General features: G+C 41.0%; 1 protein-coding gene across 1 annotated transcript; it reads left to right on the top strand.

Annotated features, from left to right (window-relative positions):
- Positions 1-1,893: 1,893 nt before the first annotated feature.
- sltm (SAFB-like, transcription modulator) lies at positions 1,894-12,465 on the top strand. Its single transcript, XM_019270506.2, has 20 exons — positions 1,894-2,069; positions 3,115-3,202; positions 3,294-3,349; positions 4,148-4,175; positions 5,474-6,143; positions 6,744-6,787; positions 7,982-8,094; positions 8,208-8,357; positions 8,466-8,578; positions 8,658-8,818; positions 8,921-9,021; positions 9,153-9,209; positions 9,294-9,433; positions 9,544-9,724; positions 9,849-9,973; positions 10,145-10,318; positions 10,777-11,088; positions 11,183-11,318; positions 11,500-11,654; positions 11,749-12,465. The coding sequence occupies exons 1-20, from the start codon at positions 1,935-1,937 to the stop codon at positions 11,858-11,860; spliced, it is 3,051 nt and encodes a 1,016-aa protein (XP_019126051.2). The 5' UTR covers positions 1,894-1,934; the 3' UTR covers positions 11,861-12,465.
- Positions 12,466-12,858: the final 393 nt, after the last annotated feature.

Here is a 12,858-nt window from a genome sequence, read left to right on the forward strand (position 1 = left end):
TTATGGAGAAGCATAAATAATCCCAAGTGTAAATTATTCATATATATTATTCATTATTAGAGATGAGAGTGTGATTGAACCACTTAGTGGTTGAAATGCTGTTGCTGGAACCCAGCCATATAACCCATACACTATCATGAATGTTCACACAATGCAGAAATAAGTATATTTAAATATTTAAAATGTCCCTCTTTAACACTGGAAGGAGACTTGTTTCCATTATTGATAAATACACACACTTTAAGAATCAGGTAATGCTGTTTAAAGATAAAACTGGTGTCCCTGTGAAGTTGTGAGTGTCTCCCTTCTCAGATTATTATATTTGAATACTTTTAAATGCCTGAAAAGGTAAAATTATGCTGTATTCACAAGAAAAAGGCAAAGTTTAGAGCAATATAGAAAAATATCCATAATTCCCTTTATCAGCAAAGCATTCTGTTGAGCTGAAGCTCACATACAAAGGGAAAAACAATGCTTTGGGATCAGAGATAATGCTGTTTAATATCTTTGCATGCAATCACCATGAATGTTTGTTTATGCAGGGGGTGACGTTTACTTGCTGGAATTAAAAAGGATCCTGCAGAGAAAGGTGACATTTAATTGGCATATCAACATTTAGACAGACAACCCTGATCATACAACATAAACATGCAATTACCTTATTTTTGTAAAACCTAAAAAACAGGTAATGCTTCCCACTGAATAAAAAACATCTTCAGTTTTACTGATGTCAAGATGTTGGGTGTTAGGTTAATGAGTTGAGTTTGTGTGTGAGATTTATTTAAAGTTATGGAATTAAAATGGACTTGTGTCTCTGACAGGTATTTACCGTGACAGTAAGTCTTTCGGTTTTGTCAACTATCACCAGTATCATATGATAAGGAATGAGGTGGGCATGTATGTGGCATTATGAAACATACTATCCAGAGAGTAGTAACATTTTATTATCCTAATATTAACTGAATGCCTATGGTGCAGAGTTCACAGCTGAAAAAGGGGTCGGCTTCTTTCATTACAGAAAAGAGAGAAGTAAACTTCTAAATCTCTGTTGAATGAAAAGGACAGAGGAAGAAAAGAGGAAGCGGGAAGGAATTTCAGTCAAATAAAGTGTTAATTTAACAAATTTATACAAAGAAGCTTGAAGACTGGTATAAAGATTGGTGTGAACAGGAAGATATTTTAATTTTTTTTTAAAGGATTGTAAAATACAAGTGCAAGACAACACAAGGCAAGGTCTTGCATACTGTGTAGTGGACTACTTTGTAATAGTAGATTTACACCTACAAGTATCTGAGGCTGGTGAGGCACGTTAGGGTTGGGTCTAGGTAGAGATGTCTTTTGAGATCAACAAGAGAAACAACTGAATATAATAAACATCTGGGTACATGTAAGCACGAGGAGAAGAAAGCATAAAAGTCTTCGGGCCACTTTGAAAAGTACATTATAAGGGTTATATTCCGCAACTTTAATCACAAGGCTTGAGTTACTGTTTTTATAATGTTTGCTTGCCATAAAACACTCAAAATAACTGTGCCCATTGTAGTGGAAAAGTGCCTGCTTATGAAACTGTGTTGGATACAAGCTGCAGTAAAGAGCTGATGGGAACTGAAAATCACCATTTATGATAAATACAGTTTTACACAACTCTTATTTTCCACTAAATTAGGCATTGTGGTGGGAATGGGGGGAGAAAAAGATGTGGGGAGGATGTGCAAGATTTTGTTTCTGGAATACACTGAGGGCGTTTATATGCCGATAATGTGTTGGCATACAGATTGGTTTCCATGCACTCATACACCGGCTCCTCCTCACCGCAGCAGGCAGGCGGCGCTGTGGCGCTGTGGCGTGACGCACAAAAACAACGAAGAAGAAGAAGACGCTAAGTAAACAGGCTGCGCGCGCGCACGGCTCAGTCCAGTCCGTCTCGAGGTAAAATGGCGACGGGTGCCATTTCCATGGAGAGTAAGAAAATATCCGAATTAAGAGTTGTTGATCTGAAATCCGAGCTCAAACGCAGGAATTTGGACACCTCGGGTGTGAAAAGCGTCCTTCTCGCAAGACTGAGACAGGTAAGTTTAAAAAAAACAAAAACAAAAAACAAAACGAGCCTGATTTGTGCAGCAGAGGAGCTACAGCAGCTAACGTTAGCCGACAGTTATCCTGTGAACGGCTGATGAGACCACAGGTTATCCTTTGAATGTGTCTCCGCACCTCACATACGATCTGGAGGAAATGTGGAAGGTTTGCTCTTCGCGTTGATGGATTAATTACACGGCATTAGGTTTAAGTTGGACCGTAGCGTACGCACTGATGTGTCTGCAGCGGAGCGTCAAAACAACAGGCCTGTCTGTGTCGGCTGCATGTGCCTCCAGACGACACGAACCAGGCTTATAACGCTTCAAAGCGTCACTGTGTGCAGTTAGCTCACTTCATTTGTTTTAGTGTGAATTGCACAGAAGCGTAGCTTTGTTGCCAAGTGCGTGAAGGGCCTCACATGCATGTATTTAAAGGTTTTGGCTTTAAATTTGTTGTATTTATTGGGATGAACATCCTTATTATGAATTTTGAATGTGACATTTTGTCTGAACTAGAATCTCTGGATGAGAACAACAAACTGACTTGATTTTGCATTAATTTCAAATGTTCACCCAAATATTGTGAAATTTAACAATTGAGGCATGTGAGAAGATGCCAGTTTTGCCAGCAGCAGAGTTTGAAAATATAATCTGAACATATTTGAAATGAGCCAAGTGGTCTAAATAAAATATCTAAATGGTTTGAGTATATCAGACTTTCTAAGTAGATCCGAGTAGTGTTGGTGTTTGGGTCCCACCCAGCATCCGATCCTTCTTTTCAGCTGAAATCCTTTTGAATCACGCTTTTCACAAGGGTGATGTGATGAATGGACATAATCAGTCGTCATGTTGGTGCATGGCCCAGGCTCACACTAATTGGATTTATTTTTTAATCTTGTGTCATATCAAGCGCATGGCGTGTTCTGTCTTACCAGGTGGATGAGTTTGTTGTTGACTAGATAATTGGTGCCACATGAACAACAAAGGGATTGTGTGTGTTTTTTATTAAATTACTTGTCTTTTTTTTTTTTTTTTAAAGGCTATTGAGGATGAAGGTGGTGACCCAGAAAACATCCAAGTCCAGCCTCCAACTGACACGCCAACTCGTAAAGGTGGAAAAGCTAAAGGTAAACTTGCTTTTGATTTTAATTGCTCAGACGGGAGCCTAAGCAAATTTTCTTTTTTGTTTTTTCAACGTCTCTTTATTTCACTTTGCAGGGAAAAGAGTGGATTCAGATGCAGACACCACCGGGGAAGAAGATGTGTTTTCCAAGGTGACTGTGGTACAGATTTCTGTGGTTCATGTGAATGTGGTTTAAAAAAAACCCTGAAATAATTAAAAGTCTAAGTCACCAAGGGAGGCCACACTCTATTATAATAAGCATTGCAGTGGCTGCTACAAAGCCAAAGTGTGAAAAAGATGTCAGGAAGCAATTCACATAAGACATGTCATGCTGTATTCAGACCAATTCAGGCATTTGTGCAGGTTTGTGTGTGACCGATGGTTGTGTTTATTTGTGATGAACGTAATGCTATGAAACAATCAGAAAATAACTTATTTCTCCGATTCACTGTTTTTCTTGCTCTTGGCAAGACCAAAAGGAAAATGGTTGTCGCTGTCAAAGCTGGGTACATGAAATAAATCAAGCGACAGCTTGGAGTGTCGTAGTTTAGTCCGTGAACTCCACCTGTAATAGTGCCCAGTTTCAGTGACTTTTCAGGCTGACTGTGGAACAGTTAAACCACTTTGATCTATCAGATCAGCAGTGAGTTGAGATGCCTTCCTCCAAAAATTTAATCCAGCTCAACTTGTCCACCACAGGTCTGTGTGTTGTTTTTGGCATACTCTGCCCACACTGCCACAGCTGAATACAATACAAAACCTGTGTTTTCACCACAGTGCCGGATTTGATCTGAATCCGGCTTTAGAAGTTTTCGCAAAATGAATTTCAGACTACTTTGATGCCACATACTTAGACTATACTAGAATTTGAAACCTTTTAAGGTTTATGAAGAAATAACACTGCTGCATTGAAATATTTGTCCGCTCACCTCAGTGTTTTGCTTTCCAGGAAACTGAAGAGTACGAATCAGAAAAAGGTATGTGTTCTGACACACTAATGCCCCATGCTAACATGAGGTTGTTTCTTTTTTACAGCTGACACATATGATGATAAGAAACTCCCGGTAGAATGCATAGCCTACATCTCGTGGTATTTCATGCTTCTGCTAGCCATCTAGGTCACAATGCACTAAAGGGAGCACCAAGGACATGCTTACTGAAGACACATCTGAAGACTGACTCAAGTTTTTTTTGTAATTGGTACACACATGAACCACTGGATGTGGATTGCCTTGACCCAGTCCAATTTCCTTGGATACCTCGACATATTTTAAAGAAAATGTCTGTTTGCTTCAAGTGGATTTCCTGTTGCCTCTGTCATTCAACTACATTCCCCAAGAAAATGAAGAGTGAAGGTTCACTAACACGTTCACATTTGATAATGTCCAATGAATGAAGAAACAACAGCATGTAGACTCAAGGATCATTGCACTTGACATTTGACAACATTGGTGGACAGAATAGGTCTGAATACTTGACTCCGTTGACCACAGGAATCAGACATCTTGTATCACAGGTTTTGTCAGATGGTCTGTGAATGTGGCCTGGGATTGGGGTAACTCGAGGACAGCTAGACTCCTTTTGTAAAGATGCAGAGGCCTTGGGTCAGGAGGCCACTGAAAGATCAAGAGGACTTAATCTATTCATCACAAACGTCACAGATCAGAATTGTACATTCCTGCCAGCAAGATGTGTGCAGTGAAGAGATCTGACATACAGCATGGCCTGGGACTGGCATGGACAAACTGTTGTGAGTGGGGACTCACTTTTTGTACACAGTTGTGTACAACTGACGGGACACATTTCAGGTTGGATTTGATGATGAAAGTTTTCAGCGTTCCAAAATCTGCTGCTAAGACATTGATAATGAAAGAAATGTTGGAAGACATTGAAGATTTCCCAAAACTCAGTGATTTCCCATGGACTGATCATCTGGAGATGCATTTTGCATAATGGAAAAAACAGAACGACTGATGAGTTGTTTCTCCTCATTTGAACTTTGACACAAGTTTCCCATCTGAAGAACTGCAGCACATCTGGAATTGCGCGTTCAGTATGAACTAGGACTTAACGTTTGTCAAGAGATGAAGAGCACTGAACCATCCCCCATTTTCAGTGAAGATTGTGTGTTTTGTGTCTTCCTGTGGTGTCTACGCCCTCGATGACCATTAACACTAAATGTGCTTTCTATTCTACTTTTTAGGTCAAGTAACAGTCGACATGTCAATGTTAAAAGTTGTGTGTTTGCCATGTTTATCCTTATTAAATCCCTCAGATGTAACTGATACAGATGATGGTACTCGTGAAAATTCTAAGCCAGCATCCTCTGAAGACAGCCTCACTCAGCCAGAGGCTGAGGCTGAACCGGACTCAGAAGATGTGGGAGCTGAGGCTGATTCAGAGCCTGAGCCAGAGGTGGATGCAGACGCTGAGCCAGAGGTGGATGCAGACGCTGAGCCAGAGGCTGATGAGGACGCTGACCCAGAGATGGATGATGAGGCTGCTGACCCAGAGATGGATGATGAGGCTGAGCCAGAGGTGGAGACCGAACTGGCCGAGGAGATGGATGCTGAAGCCATGAATTCCTCTAAAGAAGCTGAGGACGATCACCTATCCGTCTCAATCCAAAATGAAGATGCCATCACCCTAGATGTTGATGGCGACGATCTCCTGGAAACAGGTAAACATGTGAAACTTCCAGATTCAGAGGCCGAGAAGGGCACTGATGAGCCAGAGGCCTCTGCTGAGACGGGCCCAGATGATGATGACATGAAAGCCGAAGAGAGCGACGGCCACAAAGATGGTAAGAAAGATGATGGATCCAGGGGTGAGCCCACGAAGAAAGACGGCAGAGAGGCCTTGAAGAAAGCTGAAACGGGAGATAAAGAAAAGGATTCTGGGAAGAAAGGCCCCTCCACTACTGGGGCATCAGGTCAAGCAAAGAGGTTTGTCTTTCTATGTCAGTTCTTTGATACTACTACCAAGTCCAACTCACTAAGAACGCAACATTGTGGGTAGCCTCAAGATTTTTTTGCCGTAAGGGAAATGTTCACTGATGTACCTAATCCTGCCATTTACTACTTTGATTTATTTTTTGAAGTTGGTTAAAATTGTGAAATTAACCAGGAGCTGAGAAAACCTCTTATTTTGTTACTTTGACCTTTCCAGCAGTTTTAAATCCTTTTCCAGTTTCTACACAAGGCATTGTAAAAGAGCATTAGTCCACGTGATGGCAGTGTTTTTTTTGTTTTTTTTCCTTTTTGGTCAAATGATTCGCTGTGAAGTTGAACAAACCTCCGAAGATTTCATTGGTCCAGGGAATAAATTGGCTGACAACCTGACCCATCTCACCACTGGAAAAGCAATGAAGCCTTTGAGACATTGGTTCAGATCCACGCCTTGCCTACAGGATTTTTTTTGTTTTGTTTTTGTGAAAAGTACAAAATATGGTGTTTTTGTTTCACTAGATGCCTGTCTCTTGACACACGGGTTTTATTTACCCTCACTCATTTCCCTTTGTTTGTTGTGCAACATTTGCTTTGTAGCTCTTCAAGAGACAGAGATGGAAAAGCTGCAAAAGATGACAAAGGTAAAAATTTATTATATTCAGCTGTAGGGATGTAACGATGCATCGTGACAAATGCATGACGACTCGCATCGGTTGACAGAAAAAATTAATCGCGATTCTTGGTGAATGGGAACCCGCACAGCGCGTGCTCTCACTGGTCAAACAGGCTTCCTGGCGCGTTGCGTGGGCGTGGCATATTTGGTCTGTCCTGCACGTGACTTCAAACCCCACCAGGAGTATTTCAGAAGCGTTTAGCCCGCCAGACTTTGTTTACTTGCTCAGATTTGGACATTTTCTCGGTGTATGTTCTTCTAAACATGCTTCTACATGTGTAAATATGCTACTTAGTTAATTAGTTTTGCCTTTGTCTGTTTTTAAGACCGGCAGTTTGCACGGGGTATTTTATTTTGAAAACCCACCAGATTCTCTTTGCTTTTTCTGTCTGGCTTCCGCCCGCTCGAGGTGCTCTGTGGAAATTGACGCGTGCTGCATGCAAGTTTTAATGTTTTTTATTTTATTGTTATGTACAAAAAATGGGTCATATTAGATCCTGAATAGTATGTAAGGGTTAATGAGTAATGAAATGTTGGGATATTTTTTGTATGTACTTAAGTTCCCAACTTAATAGTAAGATTAATTTAAAGCTTTAGTTAATAAAATGATCAAATTAATTCAGTTGCTCTCATAATCTGTCTTTTTTGCATGGAAAAAAATGTGGCTAGTGGAAATTCTGATTGGCTGGTAACTTCAGAAACTTACCAGCCACATTGGCTGGTGATCAAAAAAGTTAATTTAGAGCCCTGGTTACGCCACCTCGTGAGCGAAAACTGCACATCACACCAGTTAACAGCAGTGAGATTGTTTCTAAAGAAAGGAGATATTTGTCTTGTGTTTTGTTGTTTAAGATGTAAGTTGCACTTTTAAAAAAAAAACACAAACTGTTTGAGTTTCCGTAAAGAGAGATTTTTTTTTTTTCCTACAAATAAAAAGCTAATTTTATTTGGTCATTTGTCTGTAGCTCATTTTGATTTTAAAAAATCGTATCGTGAACAAAATCGTGACTCGAGTCGTGAGTTGAGTGTATCGTTACATCCCTATTCAGGTGTTGAAATATAAAACCCAGGGAAACATTTCTCATTTGGTTCAACTAATCAAACAAACAATCATTTAAAAAAATATATTTTAATACCTAATGACCGACAAATTCTCCACCAGGAGTCGTTAGCGGTAGCAGCAACAGCAGCTCTTCTCGTAACATATGGGTGAGCGGCCTATCTTCAAACACCAAAGCAGCTGATCTAAAGAACCTGTTTGGCAAATATGGGAAGGTAAATAACGGGTGCATTTTTAAAAAATATATTTTTGCTTATTCTCAACATGTCTGCAAATATCATGGTAAATTTAAGCTCAGTGTCATTGGAAATAAATTTGTTGCCAACAGGTTTTGAGCGCTAAGGTGGTCACAAATGCTCGCAGTCCTGGTTCAAAGTGTTATGGTTTGGTGACAATGTCTTCCAGTACAGAGGTGACACGGTGTGTCTCCCACCTTGACTGTACAGAGCTTCATGGACAGCAGATATATGTTGAACGGGTAAGTCATTTGTTTGTTTTTTTAAACTTTGATTGGTCTAATTGGTCTATTATTCATAGAAAAATATTGGGCATGTGTCATTTATATTTCACCATTGCTGTTTTTAAGGCCAAAAATGATCCGTTCAAAAAAGAAGTCTCAAAGAAAGAAACGGAGGACAAACCAAGTTCCAACAAATCAAGTGACAAGCGCGGCTCCACTGGGATAAAGCTAACTAACAAGTGGGTAACAAAATAAGTCAGAAAGTTGACCCTTTGTTGATGTAAAGCATATTTAAACTTTTGTTCTTCTTGAATGTAGAACGCCCCCATCTTACAAAAAAGAAGACAAGAAATTGGATAAAGCCTCAGAAAAGGACAAAGATTTATCCAAGAAACAGGAGGCCAAAAGCGGAAAATCGGACTCTGTCTCGTCGAACTCGGGACAAGATTCTTCGAAGAAAGATGACAGAAAGCATGGGCGTAGGTTTAATTCCTCTTCTCATCTGTAATTCAGAGAATCCAGTTGAGTTCATCAATAAGCATATGTCTGTTTTCACTGACTGTTCTTTTGTTATTGTCTAGGTGCAAAGAGCCCTGGCAAGATGGTTGGGCTACATCATGCCAAAGGAGATTCTAATTTTGGCAAAATGAGACCTTTCAGGAGGGGAAGGTATTTTGATAAAGTAAGGCCTTTTTTGTATTTGATTAAATTGAATTGTAATTAAGTTGCATATTAAAGCTGTTGTTGTTTTTAATATTTGTCATAGGAGGATGTAACATGAAAATTTGATTGGTACCTTTTTTTTTTTTTTAGCCCTTTGTCAACATGAACATTCAAAGGAGGCCGAAATGGTTGATTCCTCCTGAAGAGGTATAAAACTCTATTAGTAATGTGTTTTTTATGTGCTTCATCAAGATTTACTTATTTCTTTTAAAACTATTTTTCCCTCTTCAGTTGGAGATGATGAAAGACAAACAGCGGCCTTTTTTTAACAAGGGGGAAGGCATCCTGCCCTTTGAGAAGATGAAGGAGCAGAGGATGCGTGAACGCATGGCTCGTGTGGAGCGTGTCCGCAGAGCCGTAGAGTTGCGCAGGTAGTCCAGAACAGCGCACACTTGAAACACATTTATTAGATTTAAAGTGCATGTATGCTTTATGTATTGTCCTAAAGTTCTGAGATGAGGGAATTTTTTTTTTTTTTAAGGCGGCGTGAGATTGCCGAACGAGAACGCCGGGAGCGTGAGCGGGTCCGTCTATTGCGGGAGCGTGAAGAACGGGAGAACCTGCTCCGGGAGCGCCAGAGACTGGAGATGGAGAGACAAAAACTGGAAAGGGAACGCTTAGAGAGGGAGAGGCTTGAGAGAGAGCGAATCCGTATAGAGCAGGTACAGTCTCAATCTCCAATGCCAGCCATAGTCCAGATATTCAGAATTAGTTGATCTTTCATCAGTCACTATTTAATTTATTGTGTAATTTTAATTAGTGTGTTTTTAACATTGCTTCTTTCAGGAGCGGCGTAAAGAGGCAGAGCGCATGGCACGTGAACGCGAGGAGCTACGGAGGCAGCAGGAGCAGCTTCGTTATGAGCAAGAAAAGAGAAACAACCTCAAAAGAGGCCGTGAAGTGGAACACGGGTATACACACTATTTGGACTTAAGTAGGGATTTGTTGTAAGGCAGTGGGTCACAAACTTTGATATTTTTAGCATCTTATCTGCACTCTACATTTTGAATATTTTCAAATACATGAAGTGTTGCTATCTATGCTCATGACTTCACGAGGTATGTCTGTGTTTTATGTTGCAGTCGGAGAGACGATGCCTATTGGAATGGTAACAAGAAGATGCAGGCTGAGTCTGATGTGCGTTTGAACCAGGGATCGAACTACAACCGGCAGCAGAACCGCTTTTCAAACTTCAACCCAAGAGAGAGGGCTCGCTTCCCAGAGGCTGCTACTGAACAGCCCAACACATATGACAGGTACAAGGACAAGTGTCCATGATGGCTCCATCCAGGGACACCAAATTTAGAAACAAATGATGGTACGACCTGGTTTTAACCATCTTACACTTTAAAAACTGATTAATGATTTGTTTACCAGTAGATCTTGACCTAACGGCTAACAAAACAGGGCTTTAGTCATCTCACATTGCGTCTTAACTTTAGTGAATCATAACAAATCAGGTGTGGGATTGATCTGCAGATCTTGACCTTTGTTAAAAAGGGGGCTGATTTATTGGTATTCCGGTTCTTAATATTTTATGTACCATACACTTCCATGGTGATCTATAATTTTTTCAGTTTGTGGCAAGCTTGTGTCAGACATAAGCTTGTTGTGGTGTGTCTGTACTATAGCTTATATTCTCCTCTGGTCTTTACCATTTGTGCCACTTCTTACTTTTTGTGATCTGACTAATCCCATTTTGGTCTTTGTTTAGACGCAATCGCTTTGACAGCGAGCCAGAGGTAAAGAAAAGTCGCCCCGCTCCTCACAGAGAGAGCTCTGGCTTTGAGCGCTACCCCAAGAGCTTTGAAACAGTCCGCAGACCTGAGCCACCGCCTCCACCACGCACCGAGCTCCGTGACACAGACCGCAGGGACAGAGATGAGAGGCGACCTGTGCCCATGCATGATCGCCCTATGGGAGCCAGACCCACAATGCAGAGCATGTCACACAACCGCTCACCCAGGGATGGAGGGCATGGGTGGAAGAATGATGGCAGTATAAACACCAACAAGGGAGATATACGGTAAAAAAAAAAGCAGTTTTTGATCAGGCATTATCTGACAACTAGTAAGTGGAAGCTAATTTTTTTTTTTCTTCCCCCAATTCTGGTTGAGCAGAGGACCGATGCGCATGCGTGCAGAGCGATCAGGCAGAGATGGTCCAGGCCCTTCACTTAGAGGAGGCTCCACGAGCAGCCGGGGAAGGAGCAGCTTTAATGATCGAGATGGAAGACCCATGGTGATGAGTAACCAGGTGAAACAAGTAATTGATTAATCGACAGAAGGGGAATTGACTTGAGTTTTGATCCTTGAGTATTTGTGTGGCATTTATCAGACAGATTTGAAACATTCAGTGATCAGTCTGTTAGATGAGAGGATTTGCTCATTTAACAATTCAGACTGACTTTTGGCTCAAAACTCTTCTGTCTCTGCAGCCATTCAGCTCTGGTCGTCAGGTGGTGGTGGAACGTCACAACAGGGAGCAGGGACTGAGGAAGGAGTGGCACGGTGGATCAAGCTCCCAGGAAAGAGGGTTCCCTGATAATCGCAGGATGGGAGACAGCCGCGGCAGCATGATGGCTCCTTCCAGGTATACCAGAGTTACAAACGGATTATGACAAAACATGATAGCACAACTCTGTTCTCAGCCATCTTACACTTGGGCTCTGTTTGTCTCTCTGCAGTCACTCTTCATCTGGACTGAACCGAATTGTACAGATCACCAACAACTCTATTCCCAGTGGAGGCAACGTGGGGGGCTTCAAGCCCTACAAAGGAACGCAGAGACAGTTCTAACCGCATCCAAATTCTGCCACTTTGAAGCAGCTCAAAATCTGAAGACTTTTCTGAACTCTTTATTTTTAGTAAATCAACTGTTTTAGGTGGGACACTTGTAGCCACGAGGTTGATAACACTATTTTATTTTGTATAGACAAAGTGTTTACCTCAGTGTGGGGTTTCCTGACAGTTGTGCTGTTACACGAAACAACCCTGTGCACATGTTTTACTTCTATAGGAAGATATTGTACAGTTCTAGATCTTTGTTACACGTTTTCAAGTGGTGTTACCAACTTCTCTAATTGAGTGTTGTATGTACATTTTCAGTAGTTGAGTGTAACACTCAAGTTTTCCTGTGTTATGTCTTATTTTAGTGTAATATTGAACTCCTAAAGTGACAGGAATCATTCACTCATTTGGAGGCTTCTCAGTGAGAGAACCGATGACATAGGACTAATTATTTTGAAAAGTCATGCTTGGTGTGGATGTCCTGTTTTTGTAAAGGTTGTTGGATTTGCTAAAACAATGTCAAACTGTAAACTAGCCTGCTTTGTAGCAAAATTCCTCTGATCGGCCATGAGTTGAATTACATACAGGCTCTGAAATAAAAATGTGACTTTCCAGTCTGTTGTTGCAGGGCATTCAGTGGGCCAGTGAAAGGACCATAACGCATCTTTTATATATTATCATTGTTATTTCAATGATTCTCCAAATTTGATTATACCTGCCCATCAAATAATGGTTCGAATTCTGGTAGTGCAGGTCAGTTCACAGCCTGTAGTCTGAATTTGGAGATATGATTTTATAAATCACGACATGGGTACAGGCTTTGTGGATCATTTAACTCTGTGTGGTACAAACAGGAACTGCATTGATGGCCGCATGTAGGAAGTTTGAGAGGGAGACATTTTGAAAATGTTTGTGATGGCATGAAATCTGCACTTTGCAGTTGACACAAAGTCACAGTGCAGTAGACTTTGTCAGCTGAGTAAACCATCATCCTAAGCATCCATACT

Source organism: Larimichthys crocea, chromosome VIII (assembly GCF_000972845.2).
Source record: "Larimichthys crocea isolate SSNF chromosome VIII, L_crocea_2.0, whole genome shotgun sequence".
NCBI classification, from domain to species: domain Eukaryota; kingdom Metazoa; phylum Chordata; class Actinopteri; family Sciaenidae; genus Larimichthys; species Larimichthys crocea.